The sequence below is a fragment of the Capsicum annuum genome, chromosome 9, assembly GCF_002878395.1.
Source record: "Capsicum annuum cultivar UCD-10X-F1 chromosome 9, UCD10Xv1.1, whole genome shotgun sequence".
Lineage (NCBI taxonomy): Eukaryota > Viridiplantae > Streptophyta > Magnoliopsida > Solanales > Solanaceae > Capsicum > Capsicum annuum.
The window spans coordinates 17357388-17383538 of record NC_061119.1 but is presented as its reverse complement, the minus strand read 5'-3'; the positions used below and the strand labels follow the sequence as shown (position 1 = coordinate 17383538).

The following is a 26151-nucleotide window of genomic DNA, read 5'->3' as shown; positions in this document are numbered from 1 at the left end:
AAGAAAATCCAAACTCAGATACAAATCAAACACTCATCCCTACTATCACGGTCGAACTCCTACCCACTAACTCTCTACCCTAACCCGAGTCCTCTACACCTTTCTATCAAGGGTTATGTTCTCCGTAAGTTGTAATTGCCACTACTAGAAAACATCATTTTTCTGACGGTTGATGTAGTCGGAAAATGATTGGAAAACAACGTTGTACCGACTATTTTCTGACTATTCCATGGTAGTCGGAATATAGCTTGTCGAAAAAATATTTTCGACTGCTGTAGTCGAAAATTTTCGACTACATTAGTCGAAAACATAGTCGAAAATTTAATAAATATTTATTTAAAAATTATAAATATTCCGACTACTCTAGTAAAAAATTTATTAAATAATTATTTAATAATTATAATTATTCCGAATACTGTCGTCAAAAAGCTAATAAGTAATTATTTAATAATTATATATTGTCCGACTGCGATAGTCGAAAATTTAATAAATAATTATTGTAGTCGGAAAGTTAAAAAATAATTATTTAATAATTATAATTATTCCGACTACTGTAGTCGAAAGTTTAATAAATCATTATTTAATAATAATAATTTTTCGACTACTGTAGTCGAAACATTAATAAATAATTATTTAATAATTTTAATAAAAATATTCACCTAATAATTATACAATTAAATCTTGCATTAGCTTACACTGCTCTCAGATTATAAACAACATAACTAAAGTATTTTTCACAATAGGATCAAACACAACAAAAATTTATAAATACAACCACTTTAAAACATCCAAAACAAACATCAAATCAAATAGATTAAACATCTAAATGTCACAATCAAAAACTACAATCTAATTATCATCAGATTCACTATCTTCCACATCATGAAATACTTGAGGCATGTGCTTCTTAACCAACTCCTCAAATTTAGCAAATTAGCATCGTTAGCTGCACATTGTTGCGTCAATTCCACAATTTATTTTTTCATCGCTTCCATTTCTTCCATAGTTTGCAAAGTAGAAGAGGAACTGAGAAACAACGGAGGACTACTGGAGGATTGGAGAATCCCTGTCCCGTAGGTTCTACCTTTTTTGGACCACCTACTACAACTGTCCACATATTAGCATATCTGCAGGTGATGGTTGGACCATGGCCATCCTCTGAAGTAGGTTGGGTTTGACGCCAATCTTCTATTCTTTTTTGAAATTCTTCCTGAAAGAAAAATTATTTGTCAGTATGTAAACAAGCAAAGTTGGGTAATAATAAAACAATGTAAGTAAAAGTCTTTTTTTTTTGTAACAAGGCGATATATTAGAAAACCCAAAATAGAGGTTTGTTACAAACTGTTGACTTGTTAGTCAGGTACAAAAATATGAGTATCAACATTTTGATAATTAGTACACTGATTGATCTTCCTAGTAAACTCAGTTCCTAGAATGTCTGCCCACACATGTTTTTGTGCATACACCAGAGGAACTGCCAAAAATTTAGTTGTGCCAAAAAGTTTCTTTGCTGCTCCTTCTTTAACTAGATAGTCTGCAACATAATTTTGCTCTCTAAAGACGTGGGTCACTGGTGGATGCCCCACCCTTCTCAGCAGGCACCTGTAAGATTCAAGAATAGGATTATAATGTATGTTTCTATCTTTTAACATATGAATTACCTCAGTTGAGTCCACGTTTATCTCAATAGGGAAGAGATTCTGGTTCTCCGCTAATTTGAGACCTTCAAGAAGTGCTAAAAACTCCATTTGGTTGTTGGTTGCGTTGGGAAAGCCCTTAACGAAGCCAATAATCCAATCACCATTGCTATTTCTAATACAACCTCCTATACCCGAATTTCCAAGGCACGCTCCGTCAGTGTTGAGCTTGTAAGGGGTGTTCGTAGGGGGAAGCTAACGTACATGAATAGTGGCTTCCTGGTAAAGGGAAGAGGGTGAAGGAATAAGGTAAAAGTATTCAACAGTATTAGCATAAGCATTCTTAAAGGAGGGAGAAGTATTTAAGTTGTTAAACAGGTTATCATTTCTGCACCTCCAGATTTCCCACAAGCAAAAAATGATTAGAGGTTGTAGGCTGATGTACTGATCCGCCATGTTGTTGCCAGCCTAGTCCCTAACAATTTCCATGAAGTTATCACTGTTAAGGTTAGTAATGGAAGGAGTACTACAGTTGATCCTTTGGAAGAAAACATTCCAGAGTGAGATGGCTTTTGAGCGGTACCAGAAGATATAGGGAATGTGTTCATTCTGGTCTGTGTAGAACTTACAATAAGGTTCAATAGGCACAGTTATACGACTAAGAGTTGAGTTTAGGACCAAATCCAATTGTAATCCTTATGACAAAGAGGAGGGTGAGTTGTGGAAGTGATGAGTTTGTAGGCACTTTTAGTGGTGAAAATTCCTTTGCCAGTGAGAGTCCAAATAGGATAATCATTCATGCCCAAGGTATCTGGAAAGAAGGTGTGTTGAATGGAATGGGTAATAAACATCGATAGCTGGAAGGGTAAAGAGGAAAGATCCCAAGAACCATTTTTCCATATGTCAGAAATTTTCAAGTCCAACATATTATGAGGCATAGGTCCCTGATAATACTGCTAAGGGGTTCACTATTGGGTAGCCATCTATCAGTCCAAAATTTTACCCTATCACCCTTGTGGATGATCCACACAGACGCCTTTGAACAGGTATCAAGACCCCTGATAATATTCCTCCAAGTTCTAGAGGCACCCTGGGACTGGTTTATGGAGGTTCTGATAAGTCTGGAGAATTTATTTGTCAAGACTCTGGCCCAAAGGGACTGGGGGTTAGAAGTGTATCTCCAAGCTAAAGCTGTTAGGGAAGTAGCATTCTTATGACTAGCTTGTTGGATACCAAGGCCACCAAGGTGCCTCGGTCTAGTGACCATTTCCCAGTTAACCATATGCATTTTCTGCTTACTATCGGAGGTGCCCCAAATGAAGTTTCGTTGGATTTTATCAATGTGCTTATAAACTCCAGCTGGGATTGCAATGTATTGGATTGAATGGTTAGGAATACTATTAAGAGTAGCTTTGATGAGAGTGGTTCTGCCAGCCTGGTTAAGCAATTTGGTTTTCCAACCTGAGAGCTTTGTTTTCATCCAATCTATGATGAACTGAAAGTTCGCTTTAGTGAGAGATCTATGGAAAATAGGAAACCCCAGATATTTCCCAAAGATGTTGCAGGTAGGAATATCCAAAAGAGTGGAAATGTTGTTAGTGACATCACTAGAGCAATTTTTGGAGAAGATTATCTTAGACTTAGTCCTATTGACCTTTTGACCTGAGAAAAAGCTAAAGATGTCAAGGGTCCTTTTGACAGTTTGACAGTTGGAAGTATTGGCTCTGGTAAAAAGAGTTAGGTCATCAGCAAAGAAGAGATGGGACAGCTTGGGTCCTCATATACTGATAGAAATAGAGGTCCAGTTAAGGATATCTACCTCATATTCAATCCTCCTGGATAGAAGTTTCATGCAGAGGATGAAGATGTACAGAGATATGGGATCGCCTTGCCGCATTCCCCTAGAAGGAGTAAAGAAGGGGTTTTTAGAACCATTAATAAGGACAGAGATAGAAACGAGGAGATACAAGACATGATAAGCTTGGAGAGAAGGGGGGGAATTTAAAGAAAAAAAGAGCTTGTCTGATGAAAGATGATTCTATCCTATCAAAAGCTTTTTCAAGATCGATTTTGAGAATCATGTTTCCTTTTGCTCCCTTCATTTTGGAAAAGTGATTCAGAAATTCCTGCACGATGATAGCATTGTCAGAAGCTCTTCGATTAGGCAGGAAACTTGCTTGAGTTGGAGAAATGATTTTACTCAAGAAAGGCTTGATCTTATTGGCAATGATTTTTGTTATGATCTTGTATTGAGTGTTACAGAGGACAATAGGTCTGTAATTCTTAAGAGTAACAACATTCTGACACTTCGGGATAAGACAAAGATAAGTAGTGTTAACCTCTTTATCCATTGTACCCAGAGAGAAGACCTTGTTACAAAAGGAGATAAGCTGAGTATGGGTAGAGTCCCAGAATTTCTGAAAGAAAAGTGGATGAAGACCATCTGGTCTAGGTGTTTTTGTTGGTTTGAAGATAAAGACAGATTTCCTTATTTCAGAAATGGTAGGAAGATTGTCTAACAAGGCATAAGCAGCTGGAGGGATAGAACCACTAGAAGAAGGGTTAGTGAGATAGTTCCTGGTAGAGCTGGAATGGTCCGTTGTGTAAAGAGATGTGTAGAAAGACATGATAGAGTCCTCTGTATCCCCCTGAGAGTACTGCCAGTTACCCAGGTCATCCTTCAGGGCATTGATATTATTCTTCCTTCTCCTGTTAAGAGTAGAACTGTGGAAAAATCTAGTATTAGTATCACCTTCAATGAGCCAATTAACCCTAGATTTGACTTTCCAGAATTCATATTCTAATAAATCTAGTATTAGTATCACCTTCAATGAGCCAATTAACCCTAGATTTGACTTTCCAGAATTCATATTCTAATATGAGGATTTCCTTATACTGTTTAGTCAAAGAATCCTCAAGATTATGGAGGAAAAAACTAATGGGATAGTGAGGGATCTTTTGTAACCCAGCTAGTCTTGATAAAAGATTTTTTTCTTAGAATGGATGAATAATAATGGACTGAAATGAGTGAGTAGAACTTGTAAGATCCTCACTATTCTGGAAGGCTTGATTTATCAAGTCAGGGAAGTTTGAGTGAGAGGACCACATGGGTTCCATTCTGAAAGGTTTATCCTTCGGTGGGAGGTCTCTATTCAGCTGGATGAGGATAGGGCAGTAGTCAGAATAGGTTCTAGGGAGATGAGTGACGGAAGACTCTGGGAAGAGATGAAGCCATTGCACATTAGCTAGGCATCTGTCGAGTATTTCAAGAATAAGATTATTTCAATGGCGGTATCTTTTATTTGTCCAAGTGTATTTGCTACCCTTGAAACCTAAATCAACTAATTTACAATGATTGACACAATTCCAGAACAAGTTGACTCTACTAGGCATTATGAGATTACCACTATGTTTGTCATGAGCTATAAGAATTTCGTTAAAGTCACCTCCTACCAGCCAGCTAGTGTCAAAATTACTAGCAATGGTGTTAACCATTAAGGAGAGTTGATCCCAAAGAGATTTCCTAGTATTAACATGAGGACTGGCATACACAATACTAAGGAACCAAGAAGAGGGTGGAGAAGTTACCTTGACAGCAACATGAATGCTCTGAGGAGTGATAGATATGTCAGTGATATTGAACATATCCTCTTTCTACATAAGGACTTGACCACCGGACATTCTAATAGCAGCAGATTGGATCAGACAGTCATAACTGAGGTCTTGAGTTAGTTGGTGGTGATCACTCATTCTAGTTTCAAGAAGAGCTAGCACGACAGGTTTATGGAGGCATAATATATCATTGTAGTGGCTCCAGAATTCAACATTGTTTGCGCCTCTAGTATTCCATATTATTAGGTTCATCATCAATTTGTTGTGAGGTGGAGAGTGATTCGCAGTCACTGATTTCCCCTTGTCCTGAGGGTCCAGGGGTGACTGTGGTGAATTGATATTGATCATGGTCTTCAGAGGGTTTAGAGAGATAAGAAAGTTCCCCCTTGTCAGGACGCTTGGGAACTTGATGTTCATTGTGAACTTGTTTAAGTTCCATGGAATCAGGATTATCCATATCTCGTTTACTAATTCTGCGAATCTTAATCCTATCTGTTTGTCTAGAGTGGTTGATTCTATTATGGGGACTTTCATGGTTGCTAGAAGAGCTTCCATTTCTCGATTGTTTGCTTTTAGCATTTCCAGGGTTTTTTCTCTTTCCCATATCTCTGGAGAGGGAACTTTTTCCTGAGGGCTTTCCACTTGAGAGGAGAATTCTCTAGTGAAAGCAAGGGGGTCTATTTAGAAGCAATAGAGGATTTGGTGGCGGGAAAAAAGGGAGAGTCTGTGAGACTTGGTTTAATGTGGCTCTGTTGATAAGCTCTCCATTGGGTTTTGGTTGGCAGCTGTCAGCAGGGTGGTCATCCAGAGATTGTTGCCATAGTTTGCCAAGCTTTTGTTCAAGGATTCCATGACCAACAGTGCCAGATACTCTGGATTTTGGAGTACCACTTGTACCTGTCTTCCATCTACTATCCCTTGGAAGGTGATCGACATATTCTGTAGACCCATTTCTAACCAAGAAGTTGGTGCATAGTCTAAAGGTTGTAGCGCTGAGACTAGAGCTATGGAGGAACGATTGATCTAGGAGGGTTCTGTGGAGTTCATTTTGTGAGAAGATAGGTTTAGAGGGTGGAGAAGAAGTAAGTGAGTATTTATGAAAAGTCTTAGTGGCCACATACTCCTTTTCAAGAGCTATAGGTTGGTGATGATGAGAAGTGGAGCAGGAGGGATTTTCAGAGGCGTCAGTCTGCACGAAGAGGCAGTTTGCCTGGTTGATTTGACCAGAGACGATCATATCACTCTGAGAGGTCAAGGTGTCAACATGATTAAGGGCTTCAAATTTATTAGTGGAGCCCATATTGGACTTACTATTTTTATAAGAAGAAGATTGACCCTTTAAGAAATTAGTTTGGGCCTTACCCGGTTGGGTACTCATTCTCTTAGGCTTTGCACCCTTTTGTTGGGCCCAATTAGTTTTTCCTTGTTGAGAGTTTGGGCCCTGGTTCAGAGATGGGCCTCTTTCCATTTCATGCCGAATTAGGCCTGTCCAAATTAAGGTGGTCCAAATTTGAGGTATTGTTCTCCTTGCCCGAAGCACTAGGCGTATTGGCCCCTGTCGGAGGATGTGAATTTCGATGGGATTTATCAAGAAACTTACCTGATTTGTAGTCGAATGATTTTGTCTTGACATTAGACTTGTCGAGCTGTGTCATACCTGATGTTGAGGTCTTCTCCTTTTTTGATGCTTTAGTACTTTGTTTACCAAAGAATACGGTTCGCCATTCCGTTGCTACCTGCTGGGAAGGAGGGGACTTTGTTTTGCCTGCATTTTGATGGTAGTCTTCTCCAACGTGTTGAATGTATTGACATGTTCTAATTGTATGGCCCAATCGACCACAGTTAGTGCACAAAATGCCTTCTCATTCGTAGCAGATCGGTTGCTCGTGATGCCCAATCATAACACTCGTGCGAACAGGTTTCTCCATTAGGATCTGGACGCAGATACGAGCGCACCGACCTGTAGTGACGAGGAGGTACATGCATCTATTTTCAGCAGACATCCAATTTTTTCAAGTATATTCTTGTCATAAAACTCTGTTGGTAAGGACAGTAACCTGACCCAGATTGCTGTAGAAGCAATTTTTGACTGGCAAGGCACAAAGTTTAACTCCCACACCCTTATAAAGATGTATGAGCCTGCCACTAACCATGGGCTTTCCAATAGAATTTTTTTCTAGCTTTCTTCAAGTGCTAATTTTACCGTGTAATAGTCCTCACCAAGATCGATAAAAATAACACTCTCTTGGAGTTTCCATAGATCCGTCAATTTTGAACGAAGATACTGGTGTTCAACCTCCTTCCAATACATTTCAAGATAACAGATCTTTTTTTTGCTTGTCTTCATCGGTGAGTTGAATAGGATCTCCGTCATAGTCAACAGTCGATGTTTCCAAGTTTTCGAAGTTTAACGGGGCTTCGACATTTCCAAGATTGAGACCAGAATGTTCTTCAGTTACTTCGGACATTTTCTTTCAGGGGTCCTCCTCCATGGCGGCTGGGGTTGGGTCTAGTGGATCCGGTGGAGGTGTCGGTGCTGGTGGGTCTGGATTACACGGGGAAGCAGTCGTTTTCGACATTGGGGAGTTTTGGGGATTTTTGGGGATTTTTAGAGAGAAGAGAGTCGTTCTCTCTCTAACTTGATCTTGATATATTATTTTGTGTAAAGTGAATGTGAGTAAATATTATGTAAAAGTTATTATCTTACATATGTATCCTTAGCACGCGTTTCGACCCAATCTCCTCTTGTACTGTCCTTCATTTTCTTCTTATGCATCTCTTCGTGACCTTAAGAAAAGCGGGCGCTTTTCCACCATTTTCATATTCCTACAAAATTTTAGAAAAAGAGATTAATGCAAAAGTATGAACTAACTAGTTTCTCAAATTATAGTAGAATTGAAACTGTCAGATGACTCCTTAATTCTATCAGTAATAGACATTTTTCACTTAATTGAGAACTCAGAAGTGTTCGTTTGCAGATGTTGCTGTAGTTAGCAATCTAACAGCAGGAACATCAAAAAGGGGACACTTTCGGACAATCTGGTTCTTGGTAGCCACAGGTCTTCTTTCTTCAAAAATAAAACCACTGAAACATTTTCAGCGCAGCGTTGTTGAAACTACCTGGAATAGGCCCTGAAAGTCTATTTGTAGACAACAACAAAACCTCTAAAGAAGACATAGTACCAAGAAACTCAGGCAAGGGACCAACCAAATTACAATTTATCAACTGAGCTGAATCTTGAAGCCTATCTGGCAATAACCAACCACTAGTAGCATTTAAAGGATTTTCATCCAAAGCCAAAACTTGTAGACTCACAAGTCCACCAAAAAAATCCGATGGTATAGTATCGAACTGGATGAAATTCAAGTAAGCAAACTTCAACTCGGACAGACCACTAAAAGATGGCAACTTTCCACTAAACTGATTCTTTTGCAAACCCAAATTTGTCAACTTTGACAACTTATTCAAGTTTTGAGGTAAATGGCCTTTTAAACCCAACCCCATAGCTTGAATCTGCTGAATTCTACTACTAGCACACACAATATGTGGCCAAACTGGTAAACCACAAGGGTCACCACCACCATTTTCAGGCTATTTCAAGATTTCAGGATTTTCCAACCCTTTTCTAAACTCATTAATCACAGCTAAGTCATTAGGATCAGTAACACTAAAAACAAGGGAAGCAAAACCAAGAAACAAAGCTACTACAAACCAAAAGAACTCCATAGATGTTCCACAAAGCAACAACAATATTTTAGCATTTGCATTAACATTTAACACACTAAAATCAAGAAAGCTACAACCTTTAACACCCAATCAAGAAAGCAACAATCTTTGACACCCAATCAAGAAAGCTACAACCTTTGACACCTAATGAGGTTGATTCTTGAAAACTCCAATGTCTTAGACACCCAATCAAGAAAGCTATAATATTTGACACCCAATCAAGAAAGCTACAAGCTACATCTAAAGATATGGGAGGCCGTGGTAAAGGAACCTTACATTTGAGATGTATATTTTCTGAGAATTGGATATCACAGCTGTTACTAAAAGCAAAAGAAATAGCACAAAAATGTAAGCCGAAGGAGATGCATCATGATTTAGAACTGCACTACTCCTGTTCAAAGTCTAAGGATGATAACGGTGTTTCTGGTGGCAAGCTACGTAAGGCAGCTGCTCGGGAAAATTCTGATAATAACTATGTATTCTGTCCAGAAGTTGTGGATACTCGGCGCGTAAATTTGAGGCATTTCTTTATTTTATTCTTTCGACTTATATTTCTTCTCTTGTTTGTATCTACTATTTGAATTGTAGATAATTTCCCAGATAGTGCATGACTTCATTTTGTTTCCTCAGGTGCTAGTTTGTTTATTGTTGGACTATTGGTTTTACTCTTTTGCTTCATATGTTAAAGCCTCATAATATCCTACTTGATGACAACTTTTGTCGTAAGATTTCTGATTTTGGTCTTGCCAAACTGTGTTTGAAAACGGAGAGAGGTGTGTCAATATTAGGTCCACGAGGCCCTATTGGTTATATTGCTCCAGAAATAATTTGCAAAAACTTGGGAGGTGTCTCTCACAAGTCTGACGCCTATAGCTATGGAATGATGGTCCTAGAGATGGTTGGAGGAAGAAAAAATGTTGACGCTGGAGCTGATCGCACGAGTGAGATCTACTTTCCACACTGGCTCTATCAACGAATCGAACTAGACGAAGATCTTCAACTCATCGGGATAATGAATGGAGAGGAGAACGAATGTGCAAGAAAGAGGGTCATAGCCAGTTTATGGTGCATACAGACTGATCCATCAAATCGACCATCCATGAGCAAGGTTGTTGAAATGTTAGAAGGGAAACTAGACTCTTTGGAAATTCCTCCCAAGCCTTACCTATATTCTCCGTCAAGAATAGAGGTGGATTCATCAACAACAAAACTAATGTAGTCTTTAGCTTTTCGCGAGTTTCATACCTCAATGATCCATTGTTACCAAAAATAGTGAGTTTGCTAAGTAAATTAGTTATCATGAGTAATCATTTAAGAAATTAACTCGTAAAAACTCTTAAGCTGTTCAAGATTACAGATGATGAACTAACAGTTTCAAGAACGTCTTAGGCATATTTTTCTAAACTCTACTTTTAGACATTTGAATTATTATTAGCAGATTTCCCGCACCCATATCCATATCTAGATCTGTACACCCGATTTCAAAGCTTGGATCATGGAGGACCCGATATCTAGATCTGCACCAACGTAGTGTGCATGTAGCATAAACAACAAGTGCAAGCAAATTTTTCTATTTCCAATGCCTGAGAAGGCATCTAGATATGATATAACCATAGTTGGAATATGCTATAATAGATATAAGATTTTAACTATACATGATAATGACCAAACGAAGAAAGAACAGAAAAATATGCATAACTAGAGGATAAAAAACTTTGGAAATATCTATACATAATGCATAGACTTTTCCAATACCAACTCTTTGCAGTCCAATTCTTACGTGGAAATGACCACTTACAAATTGAATAATTCGGTCACAAGGCTTGATAGTTACATCTTAATAATTGGTGCAAGACTTCAAATCTTTCTGTTGACTTGAAGGTGCTTGGAAGATTCCCCCACAGCCCTTAGTATACGTTTTAACAAATTTTCCACATCCAACTATGCTATTAAACACAAGTGCAGTGAACAACAAGAGTTCATATTTAGTCTTCCTGGAGTTAAAATGGCTTTTGCTTCTTTTATATGTTTTTTTCTGATCTTTTACTTAGTTCAGGCAAAGAGCATAAGTGATTCGATTTGTCCAATTAGAGTACATTTTCTAGCGGTGTCTAAACATGTATTTTCTGACGTTATATATGAGCGAAGTTCATGTATTAGAACATTGAACTGAATCGAACAAATCATAAATTTAAGCTAATATTACCAGTCTTCGTCGGTGGATAGCGAAACTCATCGAACCTCTTGTGTGCAACGAGCCACCCGTTTGAGACTCTCTATTTGCCTTTGCCCGTTTCCTCTTCGCCCTATATTCAGGAGTATCCCATTTTTCCAAGAACTTGACTCACACATCAGCATTCAACCAACCAAGTTTTCCAAGTTCCTCCTGGCCTCATACAAGTGTTCTTTGATCCGTACAGCTGCTTTCAACTTGAAAATGCATTGTATTTCATTTTCATGACAAGAATTCCATACACATTTTGTCTACAAAATAGTTTAATAAAAAGTCATGAAATGAGTTGATGGATACAAAGGTAAATTCATCATTGATAGCATATTGAAATGGTAAATTCTTTAATTTTGATTATACTATAAATTGTTTCCACATAAGAATTCTGATGTCGAGTTGAATCTCATTCCAACTACCCCATGGCTCCGTATAAAATGGTTTAGTTGCTTCTATAACCATATGTCTGGCGCTATATGCGGGAATGAATCTGCAATAAAATTATATTAAATTATCTTAGCTTTCAAAAATTTTAAAAATTATGAAAAAATATAAGGGTTACTTACCCATTACCATCAGGGGCGATAATTAGCCTCCCGTTGCCGTCATATTCTACTACCTCTTTAAATTTCAGAATCTGGGAAGCAGCTATTGTAGCATTAGACGATGTAGCACTATCAATAGATGGCGATGCTGATGTGCTAGGACCTCCAATTCTCAATCCAGAAAGGCTAGGTGTGGATGATGTCGAAGGTACAGAATGTAGACTATTATGGGGAGAAGAGGGCTGGAACTGGTGGGGCGGTGGGGGCATGAAAAATGCATTTGGTAATGAAATAGTTGTCCTTGGAGGAGGAAGAATATTTGTAGTAGGTGGTTGAAGAGTTGTTACCGTGGTGTTGTATATTGACCTGCGGGAAGATTATCAGGTCCTTTCTTATCTTTCTTACGCCGTCCAGTATCATAGCCTTTTGATGCCATTGGTTTTCTTTATTAACCACCTCAGGAAAAAAAACAAAAAAAAAAAAGAACAACCAAATTGATATCAACAGGTTCACTTGCAGGTTCTGGGAATATACTGGGGTGGTTGTTGTTGTACTCTCAAGTGCTTGTAGATATCAGCAGGTTCACTTGCACATACTATTAATCTAAGACATATAAGTTTGTCCCGAAAGAACTGATAAACAGATTTAGAGTGACACAAAAGGACAACCTACCAAGAATTTTCTACATAGAAAAAAGAAGGAAATAAGAAGGAATATGATCCAAACATTGCAGCTCAAAACAAAACACATAATCCAGTAAGATGTTTTAAATGGACAGTAAATAAGACTTTGTTCTTATGTGCTCTAATATCCTAGCAAAGAGAAATTCCTGACGGCTTAGAGTAGTTAATACTGCAGGGTATATTTCTAAATATGTCAATTCATCATAAAACAACTCATATTCAGATGACATTACAAAAGAACTCATTGGAAAGAAGACAATGGTGAATGGGTGGGATTGTGGGGTGGGGTGGGAGGGTATGAAATAATTTTAAAAAATAAAAAGATATTAATTTTAAAAAAAATTATGTATTAAATTATTTATACGTGACAGCTTCTAATTGGTCAAAAAAGTTAATTTTTGCCTTTTCACGCGTTTGTGGCGCGTGTATACACGTAGGGTGTCAAAATGATGTATTTGCAACGAAATAAAGAAAATTTGTGGGGTAATAGATAGAAGTTAAAGTTTAGGTATCTTTTTAAAAATTTCGGACAAGATCTGTAATTATGTATTTACTCTTATATTTATATAAATTATTTGATAATTTAATTTTCCTACTTGGGTAGAAATTTAATATTTTCAGCTACATCGGTTGGTTAAATAATTAATATATTTAATTATTCATTATTTTCGACTACATCAGTCAGTTAGATAAAATTGTAAGTTTAAATTAATTATTTATAAAGTTTTCGACTATATTAGTCGTAAATATTTTTATTATATTTAATTATTTAATATTTTCGACTACCTCAGTCGGTTATACATTTTATATAATTTAATTATATATTTAAATTATTTAATATTTCCAATTACAATAGTCGAATAAATTTAATATATTTACAGAGCAGCTTTTTTATAATGTATTTAATAATATATTTATTTAATTATTATAATTTTCGACTATAGTGGTCGAAAATGTAATTAATAATATATTTAATTAATTATTAATTTTCCGTATTAGGGATATGATTATATATTTAGTCATATATTTATTTAGTTATTAGTATTTCCAAATACAGTGGGCGGAAATATATATTTAATAATTTATTTAAATAATTATTTAATTTCCATATTAGTGTCTGATTATATATTTTAGTACTCCCTCCGTCCCATTTTATGTGTCACCATTTGATCGTGCACGGAGTTTAAGAAATAAGTAAAGACTTGATGTTTTTAATCAAATTGTCCTCTATTAAAACAATGTACTATTATTATTTTTAATTAAGTGGCCCCTTATAAGTGGGACCAATAAGGATAAAAGTGTAATTGTATCTTTAAATAGTTACCAAATAAGAAAAGGTGACATTCTTTTTTAGACAGACAAAAAAGGAAATAATGACACATAAAATGAGACGGAGGGAGTAATATATTTATTTAATTACTTATTTTTTCGACTACAATAGTCGAAAATACATATTTATTTAATTAATTATTTAATTTTCGTATAAGGGCTTGATTATATATTTAGTAATATATTTATTTAATTATTTTTATTTTCGACTACAGCAGTCGGAGTATATATTTTCCGAAATTTAGCGCCAAATATTCTGACCGTTGTAATAACAAATAGTATCGAAAAAATACTTTGTAAAAAATAAAAATAAAAAAGTAAGTTTTCCGACTGAAGTAGTCAAAAATTTTGCGACTACTTTTTTCAATCGGAAAATAGCGAATTTCTGATAGTGTGCTCAATATATATCATGTTTAATCACCTCCCTCCAATATTTCTTCGGCCTACCTCTACACTGCCTAAAATCATCCATAGGCAGCCTTTCACACCTCCGTATTAGAGCATCCGTGCATCTCCTCGACATATGTCCGAAACATTGGAACCTCACTTTCCGTATCTTGTCCTCCACCGATGCCACTCCCACCTTCTCCCGGATAACCTCATTCTAACCTTATTTCTCCTGACAAGTCCACACATTCATCAAACATCCTCATCTCCACCACCTTTTAACTTTTGAATGTGGAAATTCTTAACAGGTCAACACTTTGCTCCATACAACATAATTGGTCAGACTGTCACTTTGTAGAACTTACCTTCAGAGGCGAATCTAGAATTTACACATTCATCAAACATCCTCATCTCCGCCACCTTTTAATTTTTGAAAATGAAAATTCTTAACAGGTCAACACTTTGCTACATACAACATAGCCGGTCGGACTGTCACTTTGTAGAACTTACCTTCGTTTCTTTGACAAAATAAAATATCAAAATATAGTGGCTTATAGGGTTAGTTCCCAGAACAAAGAAGCCTACAAAGTTTTAGCAAGCTCCTTCTGTACCACTAGGCCATTAACACACTTCATTTGTGGGTTCCAAACTAATAATTATCATATATTTACTATATTTCTCAATATAAATAAAAGATCCACACGAAAGTTACTGGGTTCCAAAAAATCCGCCCATGCTTACCTTTAAGCTTAGAAGACACCTTCTTATCATACAAGACTCCCGAAATGAGCGTCCATCTTAACCATCGTGCACCAATACGGTGCGTGACATCCTCGTCAATCTCACCATTCCCATGAATCATAAACCCAAGATACTTAAAACTCACCCTTTTCTGAATGACCTGAGAATCCAATTCCACTACTGCTTCGGCTCATGCGACAAATTACTATACTTACATTTCAAGTACTCCATCTTCGTCCTGCTCAACCTAAATCCTTTAGACTTAAGGGTCTATCTCAAGACCATCAGCTTATCATTAACTCCTCCCTATGTCTCATCAATCAGTACAACATTATTAGCAAATAACATACACTAAGACACCTCCCTTTGAATATGTCGCGTCAAAACATCCATCACCAAGACAAATAAAAATGAGCTAAGAGTCGATCCCTGATGCAACTCTGTCAAAACAGAAAAGTGTTCTGAATCTCTTTCTATCTTCCTCACACGAGTTTTCGCGTTGACATACATATCCTAAATCGACGTGTTATACTCCATGGGCACCCCTCTAACCTCCAAGCACCTCCGCACAATCTCCCCGGAGACTTTGTCATATACCTTCTCCAAATCAATGAACACCATATATAAGTCCTTCCTTTCTCTAAACTGTACTGATCTCCTCACGAGATGAATGACCTCAGTAGTTGAGCGACTTGACATGAAACTGAACTGATTCTCAAAAATAGTTACGATCCTCCTCAGCCTCAACTCTACCACCCTTTTCTAAACTTTCATAGTATGACTCAACAACTCAATACTTCTATAACTATTGTACCTCTTGATGTTCCCCATGTTCTTATACAATGGAACAAGTACGTAATAGATATAGTTATTAATATGTTGCTACAAAAGTTCTTGATCCATTCATATATAAGATATCAATATCACGCAGTACTTTTGATTCATACAAAAATATAGTATTATATTTGACTATTCATGAAATTATATTACCGTCAAATATACAAACTATACAAATATAACACATGAATAATTAAGAGCGAACAATTAATAATATTATGGTACATTTTTCCATATGCACAGACAAAAGGAATAAAAGTGAACATTCAATTAGTTAAATCTTAATACACTCAATCATACAATATATCTGCCCGTTTGAAATTAGTTGTCTTTCGTTGACTTAAAACTTTCTTTAAAAAAATATTTATTAAAGTTTTATTTGATTAAACTAGCCTCATCAATATTTCAAAAATATAATTTTGAGTATATATATATATTTTGTTTAATCATACTAAATATTATAATATTAAAAAAATTTAAAATATATACGATATATCATATTAAATATCATAATATCAAAATTATGATATTAAAATTTTTAATTTGGTCCATATCCATCCTAATTGAAAAAATATAAAAATATAAAGTAATAAAAAGATTTTAATTTCATAAATAGTACTTCCTCCATCTTAAATTATTCGTTCCAAATTGAGATGATATGTTGATTAAGAAAAATAATTAATAGTTTACTATAGTATCCCTATTAAATGATGTTTATAATTTAATTTAAAGAAAAAATAATTAATGCAAAGATAAAATATGAATATTTTTTTCATTTTGTCTTAATTAATGAAAAAAGATAAGTAAAATCAGAAATTAAATTAAAAAATTTGAAACGGATAATTTGGGACGGAAGAAGTAGATTAAATTGAAATAGATATTTTAAAAAAGAGTATTATTAATTATTTTGAACGGAGGGAGCAGTATGTAAAATTTTTACTGAAGTTTCCCCAACATTTTCAAACTATAAAATTTGTCAACAGCGATACAATTCAATACCCGCCGCCGTCGTCCTAACTGACCAGCTCCTTCAATGGCGATAGCCGCCGTCATTACAGCGCCTCTCACAACTCCAATACGCCGCCGTTCTCTTCCTTCCATTCGTTTATCTTCTTCTTCAGTCAATTTACAATCCAACAATCTCAAATTCGGCGCCGGTAGAGCCGCCGCCGTACACTGTCCTAGTAAGCTCCGAATTTTTGCGGTTTCTTCAATGAAAACTGAAGCTCCAGAGGGTATCTCTTTCCTTGATCGTAAGGAAAGTGGCTTTGTTCACTTTGTTAAGTACCACGGCCTCGGCAATGACTTCATATTGGTAATACAAACACACACACATTAGTTGTATATATATATGCAATGCTCAATATCGAATGTTGATTTTTCTAATTTACAAGGAAGTTGGAAGTTGTGAGTTTCATACCTAAACTATTGCCGGCTATTTATTTGAACACACCTCATATATCAATTAATTTCAATATTTCAGGTAGGAAAAGAGAACTAATTTATAGTTGATGTGTGTTTTGATACACATCAACTATCAATTGGTGCCTATTTTTCTTAACCGAATGATGGTGAGATTTCAGGTAGGCAAAGGGAACAACAGATAGTTAAGGTGTGTTTTTGATAAATAGTTGGTGGTGGTTCAAGTATGAAATTCGATAAATGAGGATACTTTAGGTTTGTTTTTAATAAATGGTTGGTGATAGTTCAGATATTAAATTCGATAATGAGGATACTCTAGGTGCGTTTTTGATAAATAGTTGGTGATCATACCTCGATAAATGAGGATACTTTAGGTGTGTTTTTTAATAAATAGTTGGTGATAGTTTAGGTATGAAATTCGATAAATGAGGATACTTTAGGTGTGTTTTTGATAAATAGTTGGTGATAATTCAGGTATGGAATTCGATAATGAGGATAATTTAGGTGTGTTTTTTACCATTGACTCAAAGGTAAGAGATGGAACTTGCTGCATTTGTTTCCAATTATCTTGTCAATAGCTATTTTCTGATGTAAAGCTATAGTTTGGTTATGTCACGTTTTACTAGTTTTGTTTTTCCCTTTAAATACTAGTTCCTTTAATGATCAAATTCACAGTTTATGTATTGAAATTTTTTGGTACTCCTCCATTTCTATCTTATATGATGGTGTTTGACATAGTACAAAGTTTAAGATGTTAGTTTTCCTTCTATATGATAGTAGTGAAAGAAAATAATTAAAGTCAGTTGAAAAGTTAGCTACTGGATGAAAATCAGTTTGATACAGAAAGCATTATTTCAAAGTTTTAAGTTGAGCATTTAAGTATCTTCCCCGTGTTTTTGAGTTTGAATATGGTGAAATTATCTTATTCTAGTTTAATATAGCTTGGAGCTTTTTATTTCTTGTTTGCTCTCTTTCTTGAATTACCTTATCCATCTTGCCATTCTCTTTTCTGTCTTTGCATTATGCTAAAATGCTGTTTCTTGTTCAATAAAATGTGAGAAGGATGGATTTTTACCCTAGTGATGGCTTGTTTAGAGATTAGTCTTGGAAAAAATGCAGTCTTGCGGAGGATACTCATAGTTTTTAATCCCTTTCAACGATTTGCAAAACCTATGCTGGTTTGGGACTGAAAAGTTTCTCTTTTGTTGGAATATTGTTGGTTTTTAATTAACCGTTGACAGTTTAAAATTTTGAAACTTTGTATGTTATTTATTCGATTAAGCTCAAAATATTTAAGGTCTAAAGACCAAAGTAATATGTTCATGAGTCACGAATAACAGTCCATATATGGGATTTTGGCCTTTGGGGAAATACACTTAAAAATATGGGTCGGAAAGAGCCATGGTTCATTGATAGATGCTTATATCCTCTATATGCTTGTTTTGAGTAGGTTGACAACAGAGATACAACAGAACCTAAGGTCACTCCTGATCAAGCTGTGAAAATGTGTGATAGAAATTTCGGTATTGGTGCGGATGGGGTAATATTTGCAATGCCGGGTGTCAACGGCACTGATTATACCATGAGAATCTTCAATTCGGACGGAAGTGAGCCAGAGGTAACATTACATGTTACTTGAATCTAGAATTGATTGCATTTCTGTCTCAGGAAGGATTTTACCTCTAAAAATTGTGTCTTTGTATTTGCACATCTATGAATGAGAAAAGGACAAAACATGTTGAAATGTATCTTGCTTTCCATTTGGTCTCTATCTTTCTAATTCCTTACTTTCTTTTCTTTTTTGTGATTTTATTTTAGTCATGCCCTTGCTTTCCTTGTTTGATGGCAGGAAAAAATAAATTCTTAATTATTAATTCAGAAGAACTGGAAAATTTTGTTGGCAGGAAAATATGATCTTTTCCCTCACGGAATAAAAGCAGAACATGCTTTGTTTTTATTTTCATAGTATGAACTTGCTTTTACGTGCAATTAGGTCATTCCTTTTTGTTATCATCTTTTTCTTTTCCCTTTTCTGCATAGAACGAAAGGAAGCCTGACATGTATAAATTCCTCTCTGCAGCAAACCGGTAGGTCCCTCCTTGTATGCACTGCTTTTATATAAAAAAAAATCCATCTCTGCATCTACTCAGCCTCTTTCATTCATCTTCCTTTAATCTCGTAGTCCCTTTTGAAGTTGAAATATCTGATTGTTAACACATATTTCCCTTTGTCTACAAACAGATGTGTGGTAATGGAATTCGATGCCTTGCCAAATTTATAGCTGAGCTTGAGAACTTCCACGGAAAGAAAAGGTGTTTACAATCTATTTGTTTCTCTATGTACAGTATTCTACTTTATAGAGCCTCAAACATCTGCCTGGTATTTCCTGCTTTATTTTTTGATTGCTTTCTTTTACTTGTTTCTAAGTATTGAGAACTTTTGAGGAATTTGAAGCTTCTTTAAACCTACTTAGTTGGTGCTTTCGAGTGGTACATTCTGAATTTGCTTGACGAATTTATGATTTGGAAATATCATGAACCATCATAGAACGTAAATAGTGCTCCCTTAACTTGATCATGCTGTTCATGTTGTGAACTGGACCGTCAAGCAAGGTAGCTTGTTTTTCTTTTTTCTTCTGCTTAAGATTCCCTCTTTATGGAATATTTGTGCTACTCATTGTTTGAATTGGTATCATGAAAAGCTCTACATAAAGATCCTTCGCATCAGATGCTATTTGGTTGATGTTTCAATATCTGTATAACTGAATATATTCTAGTGGCTTGGATGTTTCAATGTTTTAATATGTCTTTTTAGAATGTAAATGCATCTTGGGACAGCTGAATTTTTAACAGTTATATGAATATGACCATCAGGTCTCTGCATTAATTAAACAGTGATAAGAAGCATTTATTGCCCCTTGTTGCTCTGTATGCGTAATCTGATCCTTGTTGATGGGACGAATTGATTGAATAACTGTCGGTATGATTGTTGTGGCTCACCAGTCCTGTTGTTTCGTTAAATACACCAATAGTATTATTGCATCTAGTGAATTTGATTTCCTTAATTAGTCTGACTGACTGGCTAGCATTTTTTTTCTTAATCTTGTAGTTTCACCGTACATACAGGGGCTGGACTTATTGTTCCTGAAATCCAAGAAGATGGAAAGGTAAATTCCATTTTCTCAGCCATTTAACTATATCAAGGGCTCATAAGATCATATAGGCGCCCCAACTAGATCGGGATGTGCACTTAGGTCGATTGATTAAAGGAGCTGCGTGCTGTTAGGCATTCAATACTCAATTTTATTCTTCCATTGAAGATTGATTTCAGATTATTTGCGATCACATGGTCTTTTTATAAAACTTAATATTTGTTTCTAATTTCAGGTTAGGGTTGACATGGGTGAGCCCATTCTGAAGGCATCAGATGTGCCCACTAAACTACCCCCTAATAGAGATCAATCTGTTGTTAAAGCAAGACTAGATGTAGATGGAAGAGCATGGAATGTAACCTGCATTAGCATGGGGAATCCTCATTGTGTCACTTTTGGTACAGAACAAAGCCAGGTACTTTTCTTTGGCTTAGCGCTATTTGCTACCATTTTTGTGGAATCAAAGGTAGATGGTGCTACAGTTGATTTGAGCTGTTGTTGTATAGGAATAGTAAAATGTTCCGTTATCTCTAAAACGTTCAGGAGACTAGCCTATGAAAATAATGGATGAGTTCTCTTATTTCGCAGAATTCTTATGTCCATGCTTTCTCCTCTTTACCTTATATTTTGGCTGTAAGTTGAACATGGGGGTGCTAAACTTTGTACCAAGCTATTCTCTCTGTAAACTGGCCTCTTAAATATCTCATGTTTATTTAAGAACTCAAGTCTATCATTCTATTATTTTCTTAAGATGAAATGGAGTAAGGTAACCATAGGATTTGAATTTCATCTTTTTTCTTTATGAATACTAGTCATTCTGTTTCTAGTGCCAATTTAGTGGTTGTCTGATTAATTATTTCACTATTTAACAGTAAGCTTCTGTTTGTGCAGAAATAGAACAAAAATTCACTGAAAGCTTGTGTCTCTCCCATTTATCGGGTTTTGATTGCTTTCATTTTCTGCTTACTATGCAACAGGATTTGCAAGTAGATGAACTAAAGTTAGCAGACATTGGTCCAAAGTTTGAACATCATGAGATGTTTCCTGCTCGCACTAACACAGGTCAGTTTAAATTTCAGCTTGGAGAAATTTAATATCTTTAATGATGCAGGAGATCTTCAAGTTAGCCTTGTTATATTTTTTTCCAAAAGGTTTTTTCAACTGCACACCAAGATATTTGGTGGCTCTTTCTCATCCCTTGTCTATGCTGAATTAGCATTATTTTCATTTGAAAATCTCCTTAACCCAAAAGTAGCCGTGAGGGTTTTGTTGGGTTTGGGGGGGAAGGGGGATTGTCTCTCCTTTATGTAAATACCGAGAAAGCAGAATTTGCGTTCACATATTGATCACATTGTTCAAATTTGCTACCAGAACAAGTTTTTGGCCACTAACAGAGTCATACGCTGATTCTCAACTGAATTCTGCACTTTCCTTTTCTTTTTCCTTTTGCCTTTGCTATTAGGTAGAACTTCCTTAGGGTGATGAATTGATAATGCCATGACGCCAACTTCTCTTTTTTCCCTCCTTAGGCCAAAGTTCTTTCCAAAAAGATAAATTTTCCTATTTATACCCTTGGAATTTGTGTAGAAACGAAATGGAAGTGTAAAAATCCCTTCAGAAGGTGCTGCAGCCAGGGAAATCATGGCGGTAGCACCTTGCTTATGTCTGGGTTCAAGAAATCCGGCCCATGGACAGTGCCATGAGTTTTGAGAAGTGATATTTCAAGAATATAGGTCTCTCCTGCGTATTCCAAAAAGTTGAAAATTTCTATTTATTTACCCCTTGGAATTTGCCTTGAAAAGGGAATGGAAGGTTGAAAATCCCTTCAGGAGGCGCTGCAGCCACGGAAAACAATGGCTACAGCAACTTGGATTATGTCTAAGTTCAAGAAATACTCCCTCCATTCGATTTTACTTGACACATTTTGACTTGGCACACCTATTAAGAAAAACAATTAATATCATAGCTATTTTGTAATTAATTTGGAGAAAAAACAATTAATGCCAAGGATAAAATAGGAAAAAAGAAGTTGTCTTTTCTTGATATGCCAAAAATGACAAGTAAAAATAGAAATCCAATTAGGAAATCAGTGACAAGTAAAAGTGAAAGGAGGAGTATATATATGGTTGCAGCACCATGAGTTTTGAAAGAGGTTATATTTCAAGAATATAGACATCTCCTGCTCATTCCATACAGGACCAGGCTACTTTTTTCGTACTGACAATACTGCACTGACACCATGCATCATCCAAAAAATTGCACACTATATCCATTAAAGGAACACGTCTATTCCTCTTCTAAATTCGAAATGTGTTAGGGTGACATTGCTCAATTAAGTATAATTTGGGATTGTCAATCTCAATTCGATTAGTTTTATGTTAACTCTATCCTCTAGAGAAAAAAATATGTGCATCTGTACATGTATACAGTGAAGCACCGCATCAACACCCCAAAAAGAAAATACAAGAAATTAACAAGATCATTCAATGACGAAACTTGCCCCTTTTTGCCTCGACCGTGAAGACACAATTTAATCATGAACATGTGAAAGTCAATGATTACAACCCTTTACCCAACACGCTGGCAAACTGAAAATCTGCACCTTCACCAACAAGCCAACCCACAACATACTAGCTAAATCTCTCTTTAGATTGTCTTTTATTTCTAATTTTCTAAATTCTCTGCTTGTTTTGCTTCGTGGAACTCCTCTCATGTTCTCATTACCCTTTATCATACTTATTCTGTGATTGCTGTAATAGATAAATATGATACCAAAAATGGATTAGAAAATAAATTAGAAAACCTATGGTTGAATTTAACAACTGCCTTATTATGTCTTAGCATCCTAAGCCATCAGATTGAAAAATATGGATTCCTTCAGGGAATTTTGATGCCTTCTTTTTTCAGCTTAAGTTCAGTACAAGTGCAAACTGCAATTTCTCTCGGTCATGAATGACATATGCTCAGGGTACAGTGTTGTTTTACTGTTAATCCTCCATAGCCTTCGTAGACCAACATTAGAAAGTACGACACTTGAAAAGTACTAGTCATATGCTTAGCAGCTAAGTTTTGCAGCATACCTGTCTGTCCCTGACAATAATTGCTCGACTGTAGGAATAATATCTGCCTGTCAAAAGGTTTAATATGGATCATTCAGAAACCATGTCATGCCTAAGTTATGTCTAACAAGATGTACACAATTCATAATTGCAGTACCTTTGGTTCATTGTATATGGTATGAAGTGAATCCAGAAGAGGATGATGAAACAGTGTTGATCAAGGCTCCTCTCTAAATGCAACAAGGGGAACCTCACATTAAATAGAATAGAGAAATGTATAATTATAATAGCATGTGGTGGTATCTGCAGAGTATATGCAACTTTGTTGTAGGTAATAAACTGATTTATGGATTAGGAAACAGTAATTGTACACTTCCAACTTATTGCAGCTAATTAAAAAATATTTTAGCTGTTGAAAACAGAAGTAACAAGTAAATGCAATATTTATTACTAGAACAAGATGAAAAATTTGAGATGGTGCTAGAAGGAAGAGGGGAAAGGAAGGTGAAAGGGACGTAACTTTAAGTAAATGGAAACAAGAATTACGAAAAGTTTGAGAGAATAAAAATGACAATGAAACTTGCGTACATAACCAGTGTACATTATCGTTTGTTTCTTTGGGGGGTTTTAAACGAAAATGCAATTTCAGTATATGGAAATGTACTAAATGTAGTAGAACTGGTCTACATTATATCATGTGGCTTTGGAAAGAAATGAAGACTGACCGTTGGCAAATGAAAGTGATATTCTGTTTTTATATTTAATTAGTTTGGTTATATGTACTCTACTTTGACAAAGCCGTTCATGGTTTTTGTTACATTTCTTATCGAAAAGTGTCTGAGTGCTCTCATTTGGCATGCATTAACCCGCAGCACTTCTTTGACTGTTCAATAAAGGGCTTTAGGTACACTTACCAGTATCATTATAGGTGTAGGGTGATGCAATCCATAAGTTTGTCGTCTGTGTTCGAAATGTATGGCTCGATTAAGAGTGCCTCAATTTCTGTGTTTCAAGTACCTGCTGCTATTTGATACATAAGGATTACCAACTGTGTGTTTAAGGCCATGTTGTTTCATTTGTTATTATTTGACGAACTTCTTTCTTGCACTTTTTGGTAAATATTGAAATATTTGTTTGATTTGCAGAATTTGTACAAGTCTTCTCCCCAACACACCTTAAAATGCGCGTATGGGAACGTGGTGCAGGTTTGTTTTTTGATCAAAAAGGAGATCTTTACCCTACAAACAATTTGATGTATTAAATTGATCAAGTTGCTAAATCTAACTATGAATTTATCCCTTATGAGTATAGGCGAGACACTAGCCTGTGGGACTGGAGCTTGTGCCGTAGTAGTTGCAGCAGTGCTTGAGGGTCGTGCTGCAAGGGTAAGAAGTTGATTACTTTTGGGTTTTAATGCTGGAAAATACGAAAATCATGTCAAGTATGTGTGGCTGTGTTTCCCATTTATTTATTTGCGTTGCTGATTTCTCCTTTGTTCGTTGCTCTTCCTCGTTACCAAAGCAGAGCTGTACTGTTGATTTGCCTGGTGGGCCGCTCAACATTGAGTGGAGTGAGAAAGACAACCACATATACATGACGGGGCCAGCAGAGGTAGTTTTCTATGGGTCAGTTCCTCTCTAAGCCCCTAAATGTAATTCTATTTGTACTTCACCCTTTCTGTAAGCTATTTGAAACTTTCAGAATTCATAAATTTGCTCCAAATGTTGTCAACTTTGTTGGAAAATGAAAGAAAAACAGAACAATGGGTTTTGGATAAAACCGATCACTCTCGTTCTCGCCTCAAATTGAACTCTTTTCTTCTTTCCATATTCTTTTGCTGTGATAATTCAAAGCTGTGAATTTTTATTTTTTCTCAATTAGTCATTTCAAGGAGGTGGAGAAAGTATATTAGTTTCATATTGGCTCCTTGAAGTTGTACGAGTATCATCAATGAACAGAAGCGGTCGTTCTTCTCGTGGAGGACACTCGTACAATTAATGGGTTGTGTTGAGCTTTAGGACCTGGACGTAGGGATGACAATGGTGCGGTGCGGGTTTTTACTAAATCCGCAAATTTTAAAACCGCACCGCACCGAATAACATTTAAACCAACATAAATTCGCCCCACATTCATACCCGCGGATAACCGCTTCCCCCATATTTTTATTTTTTTCTTTTTTTTTGAAAGATTTGTAACTCCATTGAAAATCATAATATTTTCAAATCTACAACTAGAAAATAATAACTAATTTCTATTATATCACTTTTCACTAAAAAAATTGTCAAAAAGTATAACGTGTACAAATAATGATCAAATGTCATATTTTTATTCAAATGAATAGAGATATTAAAAAAGCTTCTATAAAATTATTTATTTGTAGTGGTATGCATGTAGTTTTAAGTACCATAAAATTTAAGTAAAGAACACATAATTTTAGGTATATTCACGAGAACAATACTAATTTTTCCGCATCATTTTAAAAAAAATTACTTTAACCCGCACCGCACCGCATAACTTAAAACCTGCATCCGCACCGCCCCATTGCCATCCCTACCTGTACGCTGTATAAGATCAAGCCCAGGCCATTGACAAACCTAGTTTGCGCCAACAAGTAAAACGCGAACGCTTAAAATTAATTAGTTGAAATTAAATATCTCTTTTTATTATGTAATTTCGCAGTGTTCCACAGCGATCACATGTTGATGGATACATACACCTATGTGAATATCTTTATTTAGCTTTCTAGTAAGTATTGAAACAATGTCCACCCTAGTAAATGAAAATTTCAGACACT

At 35.8% G+C, this 26151-nt stretch overlaps 3 protein-coding genes across 4 annotated transcripts; 1 reads left to right on the top strand and 2 right to left on the bottom strand.

Annotated features, from left to right (window-relative positions):
- Positions 1-686: 686 nt before the first annotated feature.
- Positions 687-7949, bottom strand: LOC124887296. Its single transcript, XM_047396727.1, has 3 exons — positions 4463-7949; positions 1662-4389; positions 687-1210 (listed from the first exon to the last, which is right to left on the bottom strand). Exon 1 carries the CDS (start codon positions 6880-6882, stop codon positions 5908-5910), a length of 975 nt encoding a protein of 324 aa, XP_047252683.1. The 5' UTR covers positions 6883-7949; the 3' UTR covers positions 687-1210; positions 1662-4389; positions 4463-5907.
- On the bottom strand, positions 1242-12703 carry LOC107843012. Of its 2 annotated transcripts, XR_007044700.1 has the most exons (4): positions 11770-12703; positions 11183-11693; positions 7957-8075; positions 1242-1602 (listed from the first exon to the last, which is right to left on the bottom strand). XR_007044700.1 is itself a non-coding variant. In XM_016687132.2 (3 exons), exons 1-3 carry the CDS (start codon positions 12015-12017, stop codon positions 11335-11337), a joined length of 501 nt encoding a protein of 166 aa, XP_016542618.1. In that variant the 5' UTR covers positions 12018-12703; the 3' UTR covers positions 8103-11334. The 2 variants fall into 2 exon arrangements, 1 of the variants encoding a protein (XP_016542618.1); XM_016687132.2 differs by lacking the exons at positions 1242-1602; positions 7957-8075 and having other exon boundaries at positions 8103-11460; positions 11567-11693.
- A 3914-nt stretch (positions 12704-16617) lies between these two features.
- On the top strand, positions 16618-25136 carry LOC107843013 (diaminopimelate epimerase, chloroplastic). The gene is made up of 9 exons (XM_016687135.2): positions 16618-17040; positions 18598-18765; positions 19389-19459; positions 20256-20313; positions 20534-20713; positions 21276-21360; positions 24503-24562; positions 24669-24742; positions 24882-25136. Exons 1-9 carry the CDS (start codon positions 16759-16761, stop codon positions 24996-24998), a joined length of 1095 nt encoding a protein of 364 aa, XP_016542621.1. The 5' UTR covers positions 16618-16758; the 3' UTR covers positions 24999-25136.
- The last annotated feature ends 1015 nt before the right edge of the window (positions 25137-26151 follow it).